This window comes from Podarcis melisellensis (assembly GCF_964234715.1).
Source record: "Podarcis melisellensis genome assembly, chromosome: 7".
Classification (NCBI taxonomy): domain Eukaryota; kingdom Metazoa; phylum Chordata; class Lepidosauria; order Squamata; family Lacertidae; genus Podarcis; species Podarcis melisellensis.
In genome coordinates this window covers 56,771,958-56,794,554 of record NC_138539.1, presented here as the reverse complement: position 1 = coordinate 56,794,554, position 22,597 = coordinate 56,771,958, and the positions used below count along the sequence as shown (strand labels likewise).

Below are 22,597 nucleotides of genomic sequence, written 5' to 3'. Positions count from 1 at the left end.
GGGAAGTAGCAGGCTTCAAATTGAATAAAAAGAAAACAAAAATAATAACTAAAAACATGCTAGCAGATAAAATTGAGGAACTACAAAGAGAAACAGAAATAGAAGTGACTAAGAAAGTGAAATATTTGGGCATATGGGTAACGTCAAAGAACATAGACTTATTTAAAAACAACTACGAAACAGCATGGAAAGGAGTTAAAAAGGATATAGAAACGTGGGGTAGACTCAAACTGTCATTCTGGGGGAGAATAGCCACGATTAAAATGTCGGTACTTCCAAGACTGCTATTTTACTTCCAGACCATCCCGGTGATTAAAGGCATAAAGATATTCAAAACCTGGCACAGGGAGATTTCCAAATTTATCTGGCAGGGGAGGAAACCGAGAATAAAATTTAAACTATTAACGGATTCTAAAGAAAGGGGAGGCTTTGCCCTGCCAGATTTGAAAATATACTTTGAGGCATCATGCCTGTGCTGGGTTAAAGCTTGGATAAAATTAGAAGAGGTAGAAGTGTTAGACTTGGAAGGCCATGACAATCGATTCGGGTGGCACGCTTATCTGTGGCATGGGAAGAAGAAAGTACATAAAGATTTTGGGAATCACATTTTTAGGGGCCCTCTGATGGAAGTGTGGGAAAGGTATAAAGATGTCTTAGAACCTAAAACACCACAATGGCTGTCACCACTAGAAGTCATGTCGGTTAAAAAGAGCGATAAGAGAACCAAATGGGCAACCTATGAACAACTATTAACGAAGGAGGAAGGGAAGTGGAAATTGAGGCCGTATGACCAGGTTAAGTCCCATGTGTTTGATTGGCTGCATTACCATCAGATACACGGAATGTTCAGGAAAGATGTAAAAGAGAAAGGATATGCGGATAAGAATTCTAAATTCCAAACCGAGATTTTGGAGAACAATACAAACATTTTGTCCAAAATGTACAAAATATTACTGGAATGGAATCTAGTGGACGAGGAAGTTAAGGCAGTAATGACACATTGGGCCAGAGATCTGGGTCGTAATATTTATTTTGAAGAGTGGGAGAAACTCTGGAACCAACATATCAAATTTACGGCCTGTGTACTATTAAAGGAGAACTTAATGAAAATGTTTTATCGCTGGTATTTAACCCCTGTAAAATTAGCTAAAATGTACGGATCCGATAACAAATGCTGGAAGTGCAGAGAAAAGGAGGGGACTTTCTACCACATGTGGTGGGAATGCCAAAAGGTTAAAGGGTTCTGGGAAAGCATTTACAATGAAATGAAGAAAATGCTAAAATATACTTTTGGTAAAAGACCGGAGGCGTTCCTGCTGGGTCTGGTAGGTAGAGAGATTAAGAAGAAAGATCACAAGCTGTTTCAATATGCAACAACGGCAGCAAGGGTCCTAATAGCGAAAAACTGGAAATCAGAGGCTATACCGACACGGGAGGAATGGCGATCAAAACTTCTAGATTATGTGGAATTGGACAGGTTGACAGGAAAAATTAGATACATCAAAGATCAGAGGTTTATCAAAGATTGGGAAAGTTTTACAAGATATCTGGAAAGTCTAACAGAGGATCAGATAACTCTGGTGGGTTTTAAAGATGCTCTGTAAAAGATAAAGGGTAATGTTCAAAGGAAATGCATAAATGAGATAGTTTAATGGCATTACAAACAAAGGAATGCAGAAATAATGTTTATTATGAACAAGGACGATTTGTGGTAAGACTGAAGGAAGTCACCATTTCAAAGATAATGTAAAGAAATGTAATAATTTGCTCTTTACTTTGATTTTGTAAACAATAAAGATTATGCATGAAAAAAAAAAAAATAAAGTTTGTGTGGTGTCAGACTCAGGGATTAAATAGATAGCAACAGTTTTGAGCAATCTTTCCTCCCTCAGTGTTTCATCCATGATGTGCTGCCAGAAATAGAAAACCGTTGGCTAACTCAAAATCATAGAATTGTAGATTTGGAAGGGGCCACAAGGACCCTCTAGTTCAACCTCCTGCAGTGCAGTCATTTCACTGGTAACTGATGGAAATCCTTTTAAAAACACCATTGCATTTTAAAAACAGCAACAATAAGTTGATTATTCAAACCATAAGGAATGGGATCCAGACATTAAAAAATAAACCACATTGTTTATATTGCTGCTGTTCATAAATGAAGACATGGTGCCAGATTTCAGTCAGTCAGTTCTGAATTTCTTGGGTTTCTGGATTGTTGTGGAATTGCCTAAACAATCATTGTGTGAGCAATTTTGGCCTGAATTTTTATGTTCCCCTCCGGCATGAGAAGCATATTTTAAACACGTCCTCTTGCTTATAAGCCTCACGTCTTTTAATACAGTGGTAAAGGTAAAGGTAAAGGTACCCCTGCCCGTACGGGCCAGTCTTGACAGACTCTGGGGTTGTGCGCCCATCTCACTTAAGAGGCCAGGGGCCAGCGCTGTCCGGAGACACTTCTGGGTCACGTGGCCAGCGTGACATCGCTGCTCTGGCGAGCCAGAGCCGCACACGGAAACGCCGTTTACCTTCCCGCTGGTAAGCGGTCCCTATTTATCTACTTGCACCCGGGGGTGCTTTCGAACTGCTAGGTTGGCAGGCGCTGGGACCGAGCAGCAGGAGCGCACCCCGCCGCAGGGATTCGAACCGCCGACCTTTCGATCGGAAAGTCCTAGGCGCTGAGGCTTTAACCCACAGCGCCACCTGCGTCCCAATACAGTGGTACCTCGGGTTAAAAGACTTGAGGTCCCACTGTATTAAAAGACTTGAGGCTTATAAGCAAGAGGACGTGGGAGAAAAGCAATGACAAACCTAGACAGCATCTTAAAAAGCAGAGACATCACCTTACCAACAAAGGTCCGTATAGTTAAAGCTATGGTTTTCTCAGTAGTGATGTATGGAAGTGAGAGCTAGACCATAAAGAAGACTGATCGCTGAAGAATTGATGCTTTTGAATTATGGTGCTGGAGGAGACTCTTGAGAGTCCCATGGACTGCAAGAAGATCAAACCTCTCCATTCTTAAGGAAATCAGCCCTGAGTGCTCACTGGAAGGACAGATTGTGAAGCTGAGACTCCAATACTTTGGCCACCTCATGAGAAGAGAAGACTCCCTGGAAAAGACCCTGATGTTGGGAAAGATGGAGGGCACAAGGAGAAGGGGACAACAGAGGACGAGGTGGTTGGATAGTGTTCTTGAAGCTACCAGCATGAGTTTGACTAAATTGCGGGAGGCAGTGGAAGATAGGAGTGCCTGGCGTGCTCTGGTCCATGGGGTCACGAAGAGTCGGACACGACTAAACAACAAAACCTCGGGTTAATTACCGTACTTAATTCGTTCCGGAGGTCCGTTCTTAACCTGAAACTGTTCTTAACCTGAAGCACCACTTTAGCTAATGGGGCCTCCTGCTGCTGCTGCTGCGCCGCCAGAGCATGATTTCTGTTCTCATCTGAAGCAAAGTTCTTAACCCGAGGTACTATTTCTGGGTTAGCGGAGTCTGTAACCTGAAGCGTATGTAACCCGAGGTACCACTGTAATGGCAACCAACTAGGAAGTGTTAATAAGTGAAGACACTTCAACCAGTGTCATGGGGAAGACGGTTCTCTCAGAGGTTAAATGTATGAGGTGGCATTTGTGTACTGTAGGTCATGCCTCATACATTGGGCTTTACTTGTAGGGCTCTTTCCAGAAATGTTGGTTACTACTGCTGTAGTAGCATGATGAGCAGATGTGTCGGGAGCAGTGTGGGGTTATTTCACCTCTCTGTTGTCAGGAGGGTTTTGTCAGACATCACACCTTGTTTGTGGAAATCTCTCCTCCATGTTCATCAGCTTAGCTAGCATCCTGCTTCATTCTCAGTTTGTGTTTCTACAAATCTTGCTACTCAGTCATTCTCACTTGATTTGGCAGCAAGTTTAGATAGATCTGTTAACAAATTCAAAACAAGCGTCTCCCTTGCTTCAGCATAAATCTTGCAGTACAATACATAACGTTGTAAAAAATTCTACTGCAGTGCCTTCTAGATGTGCCAACACTTCTCTGTTGGAATTCTGAGATGGCATATTTTACAGTCTTCTAATGCTAAAAAGGCCTTATGCAGAGAGCTTCATGTTGACGCATGGAAGTAATTTCTCCCAATATGTGTTATATAGTTAAAATCAAGCAAGTATTGACTGTAGTGAATCCTGGATCAGTCCCACTAACTTCTGGCAGGCTTCTCCCACAGTTAATTTTGGTGACTACTAATGGCACCAGCTCTTTGGGTTTTGTGGGTCCATGTCAAGCGAGTGCATTTTATTCTCATGAAAAATGCAGTACTTCTTTAGATAACTTGAAATAATATTGAAAACAGCTGTGAGAATATGGGCTTTATTGACATAAACACACAACTTCAGCGCTCATATATGCTGCCAGGGTTCTTGAAGGCAACTCCAGCAGGGATCTTCAGAACAAATGAAATTCAATTTTCACCTTTCAAAATCTATTTTTTTATTATTATAAAAAACCCACAATTGCTCATACCGTGGTACCTCGCGTTACATACACTTCAGTTACATACGCTTCAGGTTACAGACTCCGCTAACGCAGAAATAGTGCTTCAGGTTAAGAACTTTGCTTCAGGATGAGAACAGAAATTGTGCTCCAGCAGCGCGGCAGCAGTAGGAGGCCCCATTAGCTAAAGTGGTGCTTCAGGTTAAGAACAGTTTCAGGTTAAGTACGGACCTCCGGAACGAATTAAGTACTTAACCTGAGGTACCACTGTAAAAGATTTGGAAATGTTCACCTTTTGCTGCAGTTAGAGGAGTATTCAAAGTACCGTATTTTTCGCAGCATAGGACGCACCACCCCATAAGACGCACCTAGTTGCTGCCTGCAAGCCTTGCGAGCCCGGCGGGACCTCCCGCCCGGCGCGCAAGGCTTGCGGATACCTTCCCGAAGCATGGGGCGTCCTCCGGAGGGCACCCCGTGCTTTGGGATGCAGGCTGCTGCCCCAAGCCTCACGCGCCCGGCGGGACCTCCCGCCGGGCGCGGTAGGCTTGCGGATAGCTTCCTGAAGCCTGGAGAGCGAGAGGGGTTGGTGCGCACCAATGCCTCTCGCTCTCCAGGCTTCAGCGAAAGCCTGCATTCGCTCCATAGGACGCATACACATTTCCCCTTCATTTTTGGAGGGGGAAAAGTGCGTCCTATAGGGCGAAAAATACGGTACCCTGTTTCTGAAAACCAGTTACTAAGAAAATTGTAGCTTCTAACTTGCCCTCGCTCCTGACCATTGCACAACCATTTGTGGTACATAGCATGAGCTCCAGAAATAACTCGGTAGTTTAGTATAATTGGCATTTCACTGTTCCTCTTGGCAGGCCATGTCATAATTTCTGAGGAGTCATCGTAAACCACCTTCTCTTCATGATGACAAAAGTATATCATCTGCCAGAGTAAATATGGGTGCTTCATTATAACATGTGTGCTGCTAGAAAATGTTCTGCATGTTGTATTTTTGAGTGTGCCACTAATATAATAGGAATAGGTCCATCAAATATCTGGGTTGCACACACACTAACTGGAAAAAAATTTCTAGGAAGCTGGACTATCCCCCCTGTGCTTTCAGATACCTAAGAGCCCCGTTGAAGCAGATCGACGGCTCTTTTAATAGAGCTCCCTATTTCCCACAGTGGTCAACTAGATATCTCTAGTAAACCCATTGCTGGATCCATGAAGAGCTTGTGTTTCACAGTTTAAACCATAAATCTATTTTTGGTCCATTCTGTCAAAGGCTGTCATGAACTCCATGAAGGCTGCATAAAGCTACTCGGGTTCTTTGGTATATTTGCCAATTAAATGACTAAATAAGAAGCCCCTTGCCTAAAGCCTGCCTGTTCTTTTGAGAGAATATTTCTTCAGCCCTAGTGTTAGAAACTCAGATATATAAGTTAATCACCAAATGGCAACTTAAACCTAAGTTATGGTCACCACGATGGAATGTTTAGGGAAGCTTTTAATGTTTGATGTTTTACCGTGTTTTTAATATTCTGTTGGGAGCCTCACAGAGTGGCTGGGAAAACCCAGCCAAATGGGCAGGGTATAAATTTTTTACACACACACACACACACACACACACACACACACACGTACCTTTTTCCAGTGAAATCTGTTGTTATTTATTTCATTTTTATACCATTTTATATTTTAAAGAACAAATCTCAAAGCGGTTTACAACACATTAAAACATCACAGAAAACAATCAGGAATAAAACAAATTCAAGCTTCAAGGGAAATATTTCAGATTCTTCTCTAAGTGACATTTTGCTTTCCTCAGTCGCCAACCTGGCATTATGTGATCTCCGCGTGGTCGCAATTGGACCCACGCCAGTTGCAAATTGTGCCTTCTGCCTGGCTAATTTCTAATGCTGAATTCAGCCCAATATTTGAGCTTATTCAGAAAGAAGCTTGAACACGATTTTTGAGACAATGTTTAACAGATTTAGTAGCTTGTAATTTTGGAAGGCATTTTAAATCACACACACCCTCCTTAAATTTTGGAGCTGTAGCATTTCCCAACCTGGTTCTTTCTGACCTTCTAATCAGTTTTCTAAGATTACGTCTTGTGCCCAAGTTTTATTTTCTCTGTAAATCCTTTTTTTAAAAGTTAAAATAATTAGCATCATTTGCACATGCAGATTGTTGTATCAAAACCATCCAAACTATTCGACAACTGGCATTCATATTACATGAAACAGAGAATTTTCCTTCATACCTTCTCTACCCTTTGTATGGTCCCTGACATTGATTTTAATATGGGAATAGCTGAGATTCCCTGTTGTGCTAGGACAGGTTGGTTCCTTAGACGTCTTTTGCTGCTTGTATCTGCAAATCGACCAGACGGTGACTAATATTGAGGGAGATTCTTAGAACGAGGGGTCATTGTTTGAAGAGCAAGCATGTGTAATACTATTTTGTTAGTCACCGTTCTCACAGCACTGTCAGCCTAAATTACCGTCAACCCCGTATTGCCCTTCCTTCCCTTGCTTTTAGCTTTGCGATGTCAGCCGAGATGTTTGCGTTAGGCAAGTAGGCCAAAGTAGATTACTGTACTTCATTGTTCAAAAACTGCTCTAATAAGTAGATTAGGTTCCCATAATGAAGGATTGTTCTGGCTGCTGTCTTAGTGTAGCCTGGGTGATAGGCAACAGAACACCCTTCTAAAAGCCATTTAGCACTCTAGTGATAGGAAGGTTCAAAGCAGTTGAGGAGACTAGTCTGGAAAAGGCCTTTAGAGATCAATACCAACTATGAGGTATCCTATTTCTTCTACTACCCAGTGCCCTGCTTAGTAATATATCATTGCTGCTCACCAGCCTTTAATTAGGCAAGAGGGGAATGGAAATAACCTTTTTAAAATAAAAAAATGAAAAATGAAACAGTTGGGATCCAAAAGTATGCAGCCTGAAGAGGGGTGGTTAACTTAACAGGCCACTGTGTTCTCGCATGCTTTTTATTTTTAGCTTGCAGCCTTTATGAAAACCCTTCAAGCCAAATTGGTCATTTCTGCTTTGGTTCTGCTAGTCTCTGCGTCAGACTTTGTAAAGTGGGAGGGGGGCTTGGTGACCTCCACACAGGGCCATAGCTGGGGGGGTGAAGTGGGCTCTCTGCCAGGGGGGCAGGCAATGGGGAGGGGCGCAAAATCGGCTAAAAATATGTCCGTAAATGTAAATATTGATTAATGTCTCATAGGAAATGGTTTTAAATAGAGGGTGGATTGAATGGGTGGAAGGGGGGCGCGTTGGAGGAGAGGCAGAAAGAAGAGCTAATTTGTCTGTGGCTAGGGGGACGCAATCTGGCCGGTTCTGCCAGGGGCGCAAGGTTCACCTAGCTACGTCTCTGCCTCCACATGAGTGTTTGGATGCAAACCTCTAAATATTTACTCCATCGGTTGACCTGACTTCTTAATTTCTAGGTTCTTATGAAGGGTTACAATTGTGTCTGCCCAAAAGAATGAGACTTGTATTGCTTTATTTATTTATTTATTTAACCAAGTTTCATTGTAATGGTAAGCAAGCTTTCCAGGCTTCACAGAACTCTTTTAAAAAAACAAAAACATTTTCCTAAAACTCTTCAGATAGGAAGAGTTGTATTTTTTAAAAAAAAGCTTTCATTTCTCACATTTGGACACATGTTGCAAGATTGTGATTTTATGTGAGATGAGTTGCTTCTAACGACAAGAGATGCAAAAGTCAAAGGACAAATTATTAATTACTGTACTTAATATACTGTACTGTATAAATGTTACAAAGGAGAATCGTTACAAAGGGGTTATTGGGTTGTTTTTATTTTGATTATATATTTTGTGGTTTTATATTTTGATTTTGTTCTGTGAACCGCCCTGAGACCTCCAGGCATAGGACAGTATATTAAACAAACAAACAAACAAACAAACAAACAAGTCTGTTCACTGGGGTCCGCCTCTAAACTCATTTCATTTCACTTTTAATTTGTATAGCTCATTTCTATATTATCATACACAAGGCAGTTTACAAGAAAGAAACAACAAAATAGTCGTTGTTGGATTCCCCCCACCCCCCTTTGACACTGCTGTTTGCACCATACACAACCCTTCTGCATGCATGGCTGTGGGAAGATTTATCTGCAGTGTTCGGATTGGCAATATTTCATCAAATCTTTCCCCTTTTACTGACTTCTTTCTTAGTGGTTCTTAGTGGTTCTTAAAATCAGAGCCCTTGACAGCTAAAGACTAATATATCGTATTTTTCCATCTATAAGACGCCCCCATGTATAAGACGCCCTCTATTTTTGCGGCAACAACCAATCGCCAGTCCACCCTTGGCACTATCCGTGTATAAGACGCCCCCTAATTTTTGACATTATTTTTTATGAAAAAAATCTAGTCTTATACATGGAAAAATACGGTACTTCTCCAGCTCTGACTCCATGAATTACTTGTTCACTTGAGTAGCAGCTTGCTGGTGCTTGACATCTCCTAATTTCCATGTAGAAGCTTCCTTTTGCAATGAGCTGAGGGTGCTTATCCGCATCCCAGTTAACAGTTTCAAATATAGCCAAGGCAATGAACATGGAAATTATCTTTGTAGACTTTCTTCCAAGTCTCTTAGGGCTACATGAATATTAAAATGCCTGAATTGAAATTAGTGTTTGTTAAGAACAATTTGATTCCACCCAATTTCCCCCTCATTAAATTAACCTAGTGTGTTCCACATCTGCATTGTTTGCATGACTATCATTCAGGGAAACTGTCTCAAATGTCACCTAGTGACTTCAGTGGAACTGACTTCCAACATATTTGGAAGGATGTACGCCCACAGGTGGGGAGCCTTTTGGGTCCATGAACCAGATATTTTTCAGGCCCTGGCGCCACAGTCCAAACCTGACAGGTGAGTGAAGCTGCCCACCCATCAATTATCTGGTGTCACAATGATATAAGATAACTGGGTGCTTTGAAGTCCCAGTGTCAGGACTTCAAAGCACTGCTCAGGGATTTCAAGGATCCCTGCATGTTGCTTTAAAGCTCCTGAGGCTTTTTTATGTGAGCAAGTTCCATTGCAAGGAACTCTCTTGCACAGGCAGTCTTCACAGAGGGGAATATGGTGTGGGCTTTGTAGGCTTGCAGAGTACTGTTATAATCACCAACAGTCTTGGGAGTCCAAGGCCTCTTCAACATCAAAAATCTATGTCATTGGGGATTCTGTTTTCATCAGTAAATGGAGAACCAGCGTTCTTATGTCCCTCAAAAACCTGGCAGGAACTGATCTTGCAGAGTGGGCCTCTGGATTTCCCAATTGCTGGTCAAATTAGGGAAGTGAAAAAAGAATCAATTTAAAATGAACTCCTGGGAAACCTTTCAAGAGCAATTTGCTGAAATCATGAGGTATAGTAAGTAGCAGGAGAAAACAGAAGCATTGCATTTTGGTTGACATGTTCAAAGCAACTGTAGGCAAAGGAGCACTGACAGGGATGTCTGCTTCTGACAGGAGGAAGGAGAGAATAAGCAAATTTGTTTTAACTGCTTTGGTGGGATGTTTTGAATTGACAAACCATAGTTACAACCATCCGTCTGCCTTGAGAAATTTGCTGTCGCAAGGACATTAGAAGTGCAGAAAGAATAGTGCTTTAGAAGTTCAAACCATGGTTTGGATTCTAAGCTATAGCTAGTGCAAAGCACGGTCTAGTACAGTGTTTGAATTAAATTTAAAAAACAACTGGCCTCTTCCATCATCTTAATATCCTGTACAATTATAAGGTTGCAGTTTGAAGAGCACATAAGCTACTTTAGAATAAGAACAGCAGATGTGAAATTTGAAAGTGTCTGTCACCTTAAAAACCCTGACACCCATTCATCTGCTCTTTCCCCCTTGATTCTAGTTTGGTGCAGAATTTCGAAGGTTTTCCCTGGATCGTTTCAAACCAGGGAAATTTGAAGACTTCTACAAACTGATTCTTCACATCCACCACATATCCAACATGGAGGTGATGATTGGTTATGCCGATATACATGGAGATCTTCTTCCTATTAATAACGACGACAACTTCTTCAAGGCTGTTACAAGTGCAAATCCGCTGCTTAGGATTTTTATACAAAAGCAAGGTAAGATTAAATGATCACCCATCTGCTGAAAACATAAACTCCTCATTTTTTCTTACTGATTTTTAGATTTTGAAAACCCCTGTGGAGAGTAGAATCCTGTTTGTATTGGCTCCTCAAGCTGGATATTTGAGTGGGGTGGGCAAGTTGTTGTTATGGAAATAGCAGAAATATATCGCAACGAGGCAGAAAAGACTGCAGTGCATCAGCATATTTTAATAGCATGCACTCAAAATAATTTGCATATTCCTTTCATTAATATGACAAGCAGCAAGCTGTTGTTAGAGATGCTGCTCGTGTATTACTGTTTGGAAATTCCTTCCTTTATATGTAGAAAATGTAAGTTGGCCCTTAAGAAATCTGAAATAATGGCTGAAGATCAAAGAAGGTTGGATGCCCAGCCAACGAGATTTGTTTTGCTTCTTTCACTGTGCATCAGCTCATCAGAGATGGGGCTGGGAATTCAAGCCTGCCAGTACTCCAGCTTCCCCCTGCAGCCATAATATTTGGAAGCAAAATGTATTCTAGGACTCTTTTATTTTTAACAGGTGTCTCTTTTCTACCAGAGGAAAGAACCATATATGGAGGCTCTGTTTTGCCCTCTTCTGCATTAGCAGTCCCTACTAAGCATGGTTTGATTGCCTAATTTATCTGTTCTTAAAATTTATTAAGTAACAGGGCAATCCTATATATATATATATTTACTGAGAAATAAAGGGCACCGAGTTCAATAGGCCATACTCCCAGCAGTGACGTTAACATATGAGAGTGCTGGAGGTGAAATAGTTAAACAGGTTACCCAATCAGAACCCGAGGGGTGGAGTCAGAAGGACTATAAAACCAGCTCTGGGAGGGGCGAAGAGGGGGAGTTCGCTGGGAGTTGGGTGGAGTGGGAGTGAATTGGGATAGAGTCTGTGGGTAGGTTAAGTTAGTGTAGAGAAATAAGCTGAGTCAGGAACAGTTAGGAGCTAGGAAGACAAGTAAATATCTGAGTAGTGGTTTAGTGAGTGAGAGCAGGTAGCGGAAGTTATAGGTCTGGATAGGCATCCCATGATTGTAATTGTATGAAACCACACGCTTGTTAAACTGCAATAAATAAACAGAAGTTTATGTTCCACTTTAACCCTGACTGGACTCAGTATTGTCCCAGGTAGGGCCTGGGTGGTGGCAGCGAGAAATAAAGTGGTGGCACAGGGATCAATAGACGGTGAAACGTCCAGGGACCTTGTGTGATCGCCACACCAGCCATATAGGATTGCAGCTTAAAGCATGTTAGCAGTTTGAAACAGGATTGCTGAAGCATATTTAAGCTGGTGTGTGTCCAAAGCTTGCTTAAGAAGCAAGTGACTTTGAAACAGAGCCAAAGGCAGGCAGCCTTGAAATAACTAATGTAGTAAGAAAAATGAAGCAGCACAATGGAGAATAAACTCTTAAAACAGAATAGTGTAGAAATAGCAGGAATAACAAACAAGACAAATCATTCTGGGGAGCTTCTCACAAATGATCAGGTGTTGCGAGACTGGCATCGTGCAGCGAGGGGCCTGACAGGCCTCATAAGGACTGCTGCTGCTGCTGCTGCCGCCCAGCAAGGACTGGGGTGTTTGGGGAGAAGTTTCATTGGAAGTTTTTGCTGTTGTTACTGATGTTAGCTTTTTGTATCTTTATGTGGAAATTGTTCAGTTTGGTTATGTAGCTTTTAATGTATTTTATTTATTTTTACGACTACTTTGCTATATTTGTAATTCTGTAAATCTTTTCATATGGGACGCGGGTGGCGCTGTGGGTTAAAATACAGAGCCTAGGACTTGCTGATCAGAAGGTCGGCAGTTCAAATCCCCGTGACGGGGTGAGTTCCCTTTGCTCGGTCCCTGCTCTTGCCAACCTAGCAGTTCAAAAGCACATCAAAGTGCAAGTAGATAAATAGGTACCACTCCGGCGGGAAGGTAAACTGCGTTTCCGTGCACTGCTCTGGTTCGCCAGAAGCGGCTTAGTCATGCTGGCCACATGACCTGGAAGCTGTACGCCAGCGCCCTCGGCCAATAAAGCGAGGTGAGCGCCACAACCCCAGAGTCGGCCACGACTGGACCTAATGGTCAGGGATCCCTTTTCCTTTAAATCTTTTCATATTGTAAGCCGCCTTGAGCATTGTTTTAACTGTGGAAAGGCAGCATACAAATAAAATGATGATGATGATGATGATGTCAATCTTTTCTCATACAGATTGGTTTTGATGTAGGGTAGTCAGACTTTTTGCAACTGGAGTGTGCAAAGGTTTGTATTGGTCCAAAACCATTGCAGTTTTATTATATGATGATACATGGGGTGCTGGATTGGGTACCATTATCCTGGATTCTGTACCTTAGTCACAAGTGACTAATACAGGTATGTGTCTGTGTTGGCAAATGGGCTCTTAGCTTTGAATTTATAAGCAAACCTTGAATCAGAAGGAATTATATATAATTTTCCTGTGCCAGCACCAGTTCAAATTTACCTGTGTTTATGTATCAATTCTCCTTTGTAAATAAAATAAAATAATAAAACAAATAAAATAAAATAAAAGGGGTTGTTACATCTTAGATAGGGGACTGGCAAGTTTAGAACCAGATGACCTGACATGGATTGTTACAATGACCCCATTTAAAAAAAAAAAATGCAGAAAGGGAGTGGTTGGAGAAAGTATCTTCATTGTTGTAGAGCCCAGAGTATAAACACTCCTGGGTTTGATAATCATGTTTTGGAGGAGGCGGAATGTTATACTTAAAAATAATCCATTGCCAATATTAAATCTGCTTAGTTGGGGGAAAATAAAATGTATCTTCCTCTGTTCCACTTTCCTATTCCCTTACAAGCCATTATAATATTACAGCTGCAGTGTCCCAACATTGCAGCTTCGAATACAGAACCTATTAAACTTTGGCGTTTGGGGTGTGTGTGTGTGTTGAAGGGCAGGTACTTTGCACAGGCCTGCAATAGGCAGTTTGCTCTTTGTGTCTGGGGCTAGAGGACTCCAGGATTGCACAGCAAATGGGTGTTTCTCTGCAATGCACATCACCACCTTGTCGTCGTCATTTTTGGCACTCTGGTTGAACAGGTTGTGGCTAGATTGCCATCTTGGACTAGTATCCCTCTCTCTTAAACATCAAGGGCACAGCTGTTCTGCTCTAGGCTTCTTTCTGCTAAGCATGCTGAGCCATCAGTGCTGCTAATTCAAAAGGGAAGCATTTTTAGTTTTGTTTTGTTTTTCCCACACAGGTGGAGAAGCAAATATAATGTGGCACTTGGGCCTGGGTTTCAATCCCTCTTGAGCTAGTTTGGGTGGCCTTGGACCCATCCTATACCCTTAAGTCTTTGTCCCCTCACTTTCCCCCTGCAAAATGGGAATGATGCTTTGCCTCACTATGATAGTAAAGAATGAAATGTAAAAATCAGCCATGAGCCTTGGGAATAAGAGCAGGAGGCGTGCAAATAATACAGGGAATAAGTGAGCCATCCTCCTTTGGCCTCTGCTAAGGGTAGAAAAAACCTGGGTCTCTGTACACCTTTGCTTCTGATTTGCTTCCACCTAGGCAGGCTGTGATGCAGGTCATTCCTCTTTTCAGTGGCGTAGCGTGGGTTGTCAGCACCCGGGGCAAGGCAAGTAATTTGCACCCCCTAACCCGTGGATTTGCGCCCCCTAACCCATGGATTTGCGCCCCCTAACCCTAACCCCCAGATGTTGCACCTGGTGCGGCTGCCCCCCCCTGCACCCCCCACGCTACGCCACTGCCTCTTTTTCTAGATTATCACAAGGAGATTTTTCAGTGACGATAGGGAGGCTCTGTCAGATCACTGGCTGGTAGGCAGACAAGTGCAAGCTAAGAAGTCTGATCGCTGAAATGCGCAGCACCCATCATCTACCTTCCAAGGCCAATGTACAAAAACCGCTCCACTTGTTTCAGATGCTTCTCTTTTCCTCCCTTTTTCCTTCTCTCCTCCATCCACCCTTTGTTGCCAGCTTGTTGTTGTTGTTTAGTCGTTTACTCATGTCTGACTCTTCGTGACCCCATGGACCAGAGCACGCCAGGCACTCCTGTCTTCCACTGCCTCCCGCAGTTTGGTCAAACTCATGTTGGCCAGCTAGTTTATCCCAAAAACAATTGTCAGTCTTTCAGCACAATGAGCGCTTAAACAGTCCTAAATCGATGCAAATACTAGAATCTCTGCAGAAGCTGCTAAAAGTAAGTTTTAGACTACATTGGGTGCTGCAAGCTGTTTTTCACATCCTCTTTCTTATCCCATTTATGGATTTCTTGACCTGTCACAGCTTGGAATAGTCCCTAGGTGGATCCTGTCCCAGGTACCGGCCAGGCCAAGATAACTTTGCTCTTTAGGCAAAGCCACAGCAGATGGCTTCAGGCTACTAATGGTAACTAATGATTACCTGCAAACAAAGAGCAATGTTTTAAGTGCAAACTGATACTTCTTGTGTTCAACCAGTGGTGTTATGGATGAGGGATGTTTTCTGGCAGCATCTTCTGCTGGTACCTTCTTTAAAAAAGAGAGAACTGCAGTACCAAACTGAGCAAAGGAAGTATTTCTATGAAAATGTTTTCCCCAGTCCTTTCCATGCTCACTATAGGATACAAGCTGGGTGTGGACTCTCTGGCTGTTCTCACACTTGTCAGCTCATCAGAGGAGAGCGTGGGGTGAGGAACCCGACATGTTTGCACTGCTGGGATTGGCAGTGTTGAAAGAATGTTTCCTGTTCCTGTTGTTCAGATCAGTCTGAAAGTGTCCTTAGATGTCCAGTGGGAGCCAGTTTTGAATCTGGAAGAAGTAAAGCCCTTGGTAGTGTGGGGGCTGCATTATTGACATGCCATACAAAGTGGATATCCACAGTGTGCTGGGAGAATCCAGAAGTACTGTATTGGTCAGGCAACCTGGGTGTGGGTATTTAAATATAGATATAGACACACACTCATATACATGCACACACATACAGAGAGAGGGTGATTCAGCAATGTGTTCTGGCAACCAGCACACCAGTTTACAGTCGGTTTCATTAGCTTCTCCTAGTTGTCTATTTCAAGCATTGATAATAGTGTACAGGTGCTTTGTTTTTCACAGTAGCCTGGAGGAGAAATCCGGATGACCAATTTTAAGGGAATGCTTGCATAATTGAACACCAAACAGTCAATAAAAGGCAAGCGCTAATTCTGTTGACTTAATTTTCCTCAGCTGAAATAGATATTTCCCAATTGCTTTTCGGAGAAGTGGTTTTAAGGACTAGGCCATCAGCTAATATCCTTGTTCTCTAGACAAGACTGTTAGGGATGTTTTGCTCTTGTAAGTCTGTAATTTAATATCAGTTGGATCAAAAACTTTTCCTATAGAGAGAGGTGTCTGCTGCATGAGAAATTTATGACCTCATAATTGGGATAGCAATGTGGGAAACTTTTCTTCTTCTGAACACACGTCTTTACTTCCTGATCTATGTTAACCTAAAAGAAAGATTGATAAAATAATTGAATGCACAAATCTTGCTGCTTATTCCTTCTAGCTGAGATCCCAAAAGCACATGCCCAGTAGACGCTTCAGGTACACTTTTCTTAATAGCAGTTGCTTGACAACCTCCCATCTCAAAAAAAAACCCCAAATAAACACAGATAGGATGGTATTGCAGAGGTCTTCCACAAAGGTCTTCCTTATGTTGCATAGGTCAAGAGAAGAAAGTGAGATGTCCCCTTGAACATGTGTGAGACCTTGTTCCTCTTCTTTGATCCTGGCTTCTCTGTGTTATGAAACCTGAGATTTCTATAATGTATAATTTTTCTGGTCACCTTGGTATGCTAATTACAAAGCAAGCTTGGATCTAGACTTGGCGGCTGTTAATAAAACACCTTCCCAGTGCAGGGAGGCAAGATCACTTGTTTGTGAGGTTACCCCCACCCCCTCCAGCTGTGTGCTGTGTAAAAAGGCAATTGAAAGGAAGCTGTCTGTAGGGAACTGTCATATCACATGGAGTGGTTACCAAGCCCCCCTTTGTGTTCTGTTCTCACTCCAATGTCTAACACAGGGTTTTCCAATTTGGGGTCTCTTTCTGGCTGTTTTTGGACTACAATTCCCATCATCCCTGATTGCTGGTCCTGCTATCTAGGGATGGTGGGAGATGTAGTCCAAAAACAGCTGGAGACCCAAGTTCAGGAAGCCCTGCTCTAACAACACCTGACCCAGACATGGTGCAGGTGAAAACTTTTTCTGGCATGGTGGTAAAGTTTTTGGGAAAGCTTTACCTGCTTAATCTTGTGTATTAGTTATAAAAAAGGAAGTGGTGACAAGCCTAGTTCTACAGCAACCTTACAAGCAGATAATTATAAACCCCACAGCCACTTCTGGGCTGCCCTGTGTGCTCTTTGTTCTGCATGTTTGAATCCGAATTATGTGGTATTCATGGCCAACAGGATTATTCAGCATCATGAGATTTGCCAGAGCTGAGCTGACCAAGATAGATGCCTTTTATGGGCAGCACAGTTAACGGTGATGAAAAGAGAAATTGTAAAATCCCTTTTAAGATCTGGCAACACAGACTATCGTACATGTTGTGGCTGTTTTTCTCTTTTAGCATATATACTTCGGGCTGTTACCTTAATGAAGGCAATAGTATAAACTATTGGTAAAGGTGAAGGACCCCTGACAGTTAAGTCCAGTCGCAAACAACTCTGGGGTTGTGGCGCTCATCTCGCTTTACTGGCCGAGGGAGGCGGAGTACAGCTTCCGGGTCATGTGGCCAGCAGGACTAAGCCACTTCTGGCGAACCAGAGCAGCGCACGGAAATGCCGTTTACCTTCCCGCTGGAGCGGTACCTATTTAACTACTTGCACTTTTTGGTGTGCTTTCAAACTGCTAGGTTGGCAGGAGCTGGGACTGAGCAATGGGAGCTCACTCCGTTGCAGGGATTCGAACCACTGACTTTCTGATCGGCAAGCCCTATGCTCCGTGGTTTAGACCACAGTGTCACCCGCGTCCCAATTGAGCCACTCTTAATTGACAACCTCATTGAGCCCAGGAAGCTTCTGCTTAGGGGAGTGTATTTCTTTGAAGGCTATCAGTGTCTTACAGTGGCATAGCTGGGGGGAGCACAGGAGTGGTTGCCCCAGGCGCAGAATTGTTGGGGTGCAAAATCTCAACACTGAGTGCTGCCTCAATACAGCTTTCACTGGGCTCCATTGGAAACAGCTTCTCCATGCAAACCAGGAAGTGACACCTCCAGACTTTGGAACTTCTTTTCCTATCTCTGTGGCCATGAACTCCTGGGTGACACAGGACACAGATGCCATTAGGCAGTTTAATGTGCATGCATATTCCATCCGTTTCTGTCCCACCCACCAAGCCCTGCACGGCCCCGGGCACTGGCAAGCCACGCAATGCCACTGCCGTCATCCCCCAGCCACCAGTTTTGAAGGAATAAATCCTTCCATATGTTGAAATATAATGTGCCTCTGTAGTTTGCAAAGTAGCAATGGGAATAATTCAGCCAGCCTGCCAGCCAGCCTCATGAACAAAAGATCGAAGCTATAATTACTTATACTTAATTCATTGAAATTGCTCCCTCTCAGCTGCTCCTGTGAGATATGGGAGCATGTTTGATCAGCCTCCCCCCACCCTAGTTCATGCCACATCCTTGGACTACCAGCTTGAGCCAGCACAACCCCAAACATCTGGCAAAGCACTAGGTTAGGAAAAGTTTTTTGTGTTATGTGCTGCTGCTGCGGGAATTATCTGCAGAAGTAGTCATGCAGTGCCTTTGGTGTTTTCTTTAAAACAAAAACAAAAAACCCCTCCCTGCTAAAATTAGAAACTTAACACAGGAAATGTAGTAAATACTTTTGAATTAACCACCCGCTAACGCTATCCTTGGAATAAATGGTGCAGACAACATGTGGAGATAGTCTTTTCATCATGATGCTAGCAAATGCTTAATGACTGGAGTGCATGTAGGGTTCCTAGTTGAGGTTTTGCCACTGCTTTCATCTAGACCAGGCCTTGCCTCTTTCAATAGCTGCATATGGAGTAGGATGCAGTCCACCACCCCCATTCCCAAGTGTCTCTTCTGACATTGCCTTCCAGCATGCGAGCCCCTTCCTGTGCTGCTCAGTAATGTTTGAAGTCTGAGGCTATGTGGGAGAAGCCCAGGACATGCCTCCTTCTTCTCATGCTGCTGTGGTGAGCAGCATGGTCTCTTCCCAGGTGACATGAGTTTCTGGCATGACCAAGTACTGCTAGAAAGATGCCGGAAAGTCTATAGATGCCAAGAAAAAAGGGGGGGATGTGGAGGACTACTTTAAAAAAAATATTTTTTTCTGTTGGTTTTTCCTGGGCTTTCACATCTGTGAGCAAGTTGTACACCTTCAAAGGTACAAGAATCACTATTTCACCTTGTGGTAATGTACTGCATCACTTGCCACTAAGGATTTTCGCGTGTTAAATTTTCAAAACAATTCAGAAACTCCCCCCCCCCCTACTCTGATAGCTGTACCTCTGAAGGACCAATATTGCCACAGGGTTGTTTGCAAAAACACTTTCTTTAAAGGACTGTCTACGGTCTCACTCCTGGTGGTTTTTTCTGTATATTGGCTCTCTGAGATTCTAAGGAGACAAACTTCTATCAAAGCTAATGTACAAGTATAAATGGAATGCAACAGTCTTGCTTGGCTTCAGCTGCACTTTCAAATGGCAGTCGTGAACTATTTTTCTGCTTCTGAATGACCAAGATTTATTATTCAGGAATTTCATTTTCCATGCTTAAAATACAGGACGTTATTGACTGGAGAAATAAAAAAAAAAGCCACCACACAGTTGTTTAAAACCCCAGCGTTGAAAACATTTCTCTCTGTGGATGCCTGCATTCCCCCCTCCTCCTTTCATGCTGATCTGTAAAGCTTTTTTCAAAACTTGCTTTGCAGATTCTTCAGTTCGATAACTAAGTGGAGTGAAACAACAAGAGTTGTGTGTTAGAGAAATATGAGATTGCAGACACATGTTAAGAATTTTTATAGAATTCCTATAAAATGGAGGGTGGGGAGTTTTCAAAATGCAGAATATGGTGGTGAACTCTCACTTGCTTCTGAAGCCCCATCTTCTCCCCACACCTCACCCCACCAGCATTGCTTTTCTCTCCTTGAACTTAGATTTAAAAGTAATCACTACTAAAGGACACCCCCTACCTAGGACATCCCCTACCTAGGGCTGTGCCAAAAACCTTTGGCCTCTCAAAAACCTTCAATGCTGTTTTGTGGGTTGCGAAATGTTTTGCCAAATGTTCTCATGGGGGTGAGGAGAAAGATATTAAATTTTCCAATTGTTTTTCCTCAGAAAGCTCTCTTCCGAGAAAGTTTGGCTGACTCAGCATTAAACAAAACGATAAGACTCTTATGAGTTCAAACGAATGAAGGAAAGGGAGCAGTAGACTATAAAGAGGAAGAAGTAGGGGCCAAGCCCACTGCTTCCATCAATGATGATAATAAAATAATATTTGAATGTGATTCACAGATGTAATCAAAATGCATGGGTGGTGAAAGAGGGGTGGACATTTCACCATATATTATTTAGGGAAGGATTGAAAAAATCCACAAAATTCTTGTTGTTTTGCAGAGGATGGGGGATTCTCAATTTAGTCAGAAAAGTCTTTCCTGAGAGATTTGGGCTCAGGCCTACCTTTTACTCATGTTGTGCTTCAAACTCCCTGCCTCCACCCAATAGGAATCTAGCATATGCTGTTTTCTAAAACAGTGGTGCCCCGCAAGACGAATGCCTCGCTAAACGAAAAACCCGCAAGACGAAAGGGTTTTCCGATTTTTAGCGGCTTCGCAAGACGAATTTCACTATGGGCTTGCTTCGCAAGACGAAAGCCCATAGGGAAATCTCCGGGGAAAGCGGGGAAGCACAGCGTGCCTTCTCCTCTGTTCCCGGACCTGTCCTGAAGGCTTGCGGTGGGAGGTCCGGGAACAGAGGAGAAGGCGCGCAGCGCTTCTCCTCTGTTCCCGGGGCTTGCGGTGGGAGGAGGGTTTTTCCTCCCCACCGCCAACATTCAGAACAGCATTATGAATGTTGGCGGTGGGGAGGAAAGCCCTCCTCCCACCGCAAGCCTTCAGGACAGGTCCGGGAACAGAGGGGAAGGTGCGCAGCGCTTCTCCTCTGTTCCCGGACCTGTCTTGAAGACTTGCGGTGGGAGGAAGGTTTTCCTCCCCACCGCCAACATTCAGAAGGCTGTTCTGAAGGCTGCCGGTGGGAAGAAAAGCCCTTCTCCCCCGCCAGCCTTCAGAAGAGTTCCCGCAGGGCTGCCTAGGCTGCGGATAGCAGCCTGCTGCCCGGCGCGAGGGGCGCTCTTAAGCAGAGCGCCCCTCACGCGGGGCAGACATTTGCAGCTTGGGGAGCCCTGCAGGACTTCCCCGCAGGGCTCTCCAAGCTGCGGATAGGGGTAGCAGGCTGCTATCCGCAAGCTGCGGATAGGAGCAGCAGGCTGCGATCCACAGCTTGGAGAGCCCTGCGGGGAAGTCCTGCAGGGCTCCCCAAGCTGCGGATGTCTGCCCCGCGCGAGGGGCGCTCTGCTATCCGCAGCCTAGGCAGCCCTGCGGGAACTCTTCTGAAAGCTGGCGGTGGGAGAAGGGCTTTTCTTCCCACCGCCAGCCTTCAGAAGGCTGGTCTGAAGGCTGGCGGTGGGGAGAAAAGTCCTTCTCCCCCCGCCCGCCTTCGGAAGAGGTCGGGGGACAGACTGTCCCCAGACCTGGTATGAAGGCGGTCTCCATAGGAACGCATTAATTGATTTTCAATGCATTCCTATGGGAAACCGTGCTTCGCAAGACCAAAAACTCGCAAGAAGAAAAAACTTGCGGAACGAATTCATTTCTTCTTGCGAGGCACCACTGTAATTGACCATGCCATTGTAATATCTAGTTGGCTTTTTTAAAATATTGTTTCTCCCAGCTCAGGTGATTTTAGCAAGTTAGCAGCTGGTTCACAATGTAACTTAGGCATGTGGGATGGGAGCTGCTGCTTTTCTCAACGCGGGCTTCAGTAAGCAGATGAAGAGGCCACAGATGCCATATTGAGGACTTTCATAAGAGGGTCTACTGCTCTGGAATGCTTAGAATCTATTTAGATTTCTAGTGCTTTAGTTAACTGGAGGCTTTTGCAATGCCAGGTGAGCATCATGTGATGGTGGAAATAGGATCCATCCCTTCCCTTAACTTGTATATTTCTTTGCCATAGAAGAAAATACATTATTTTAAGAAGTGCTACTTTGCTTTGTTTCAAATAGAGGGAAAATGAACCATTGAACGAATCAAAGGGCTCAAGTTTAGCTCTATTGGGTACAATAAACCCACAATGTACACACGGATTATATTCCGGAATTGCACCTAAAGCCAAAATCGCATATGGTCAAAACACATTGGGCTCAATAGCAGGTGGGATTGCCCCAAGTTGTTGTTTTTTCCAGAGCCCTGTCCCTTTTAATTTTTTTGCCACATACATAAAGCTGAATGCAAAAAAGTTAAATGTGCATAAGTTGTGGGCTTACTGTAATGGATCCAAGTTGCCAAATGCTGATCTGTAGTGTTTCCAGTCCTCCGTCAACATTGGATTCAAACCCAGAAGAAACTTCTTGGGTTTTCTGGTGCATTTGACTCTCTTAATATCCAGGGTAGATGAAACTTTTCAGCCATGTGTGTTTGCTTTAGTCATTAGGCAACAATGGTGTGCAGTGTGAGTGTGTTTGCACTTTTGTTGGCTAGGAAGCCCATGGTCCTGCAGATGTCCTCGGAATCCAAGCTTGAATCGGCTCCAACCAACATGGCCAATGGTTTCGGATGATGGGATTTGCAACATCTGCAGGGGGACAGTTCCTCACCCCAGGCACACCAAAAATCGCATGGAGACATCCTTCCCCCTCCACGGTTCACTTTAAGAAAAATGTTTTATCTGGAATATCTTATCAGTCTCTAAGTCTCAC

The 22,597-nt window shown here is 43.6% G+C and overlaps 1 protein-coding gene across 1 annotated transcript in view; it reads left to right on the top strand.

Annotated features, from left to right (window-relative positions):
* Window positions 1–22,597, top strand: part of PARD6G (par-6 family cell polarity regulator gamma) — a 77,553-nt gene that overhangs the window by 17,749 nt on the left and 37,207 nt on the right. Inside the window, exon 2 of the mRNA XM_081919476.1 lies at window positions 10,389–10,611. Within this exon, the coding sequence (XP_081775602.1) occupies window positions 10,389–10,611 (223 nt within the window). The remainder of the gene's footprint in view (window positions 1–10,388; window positions 10,612–22,597) is intronic.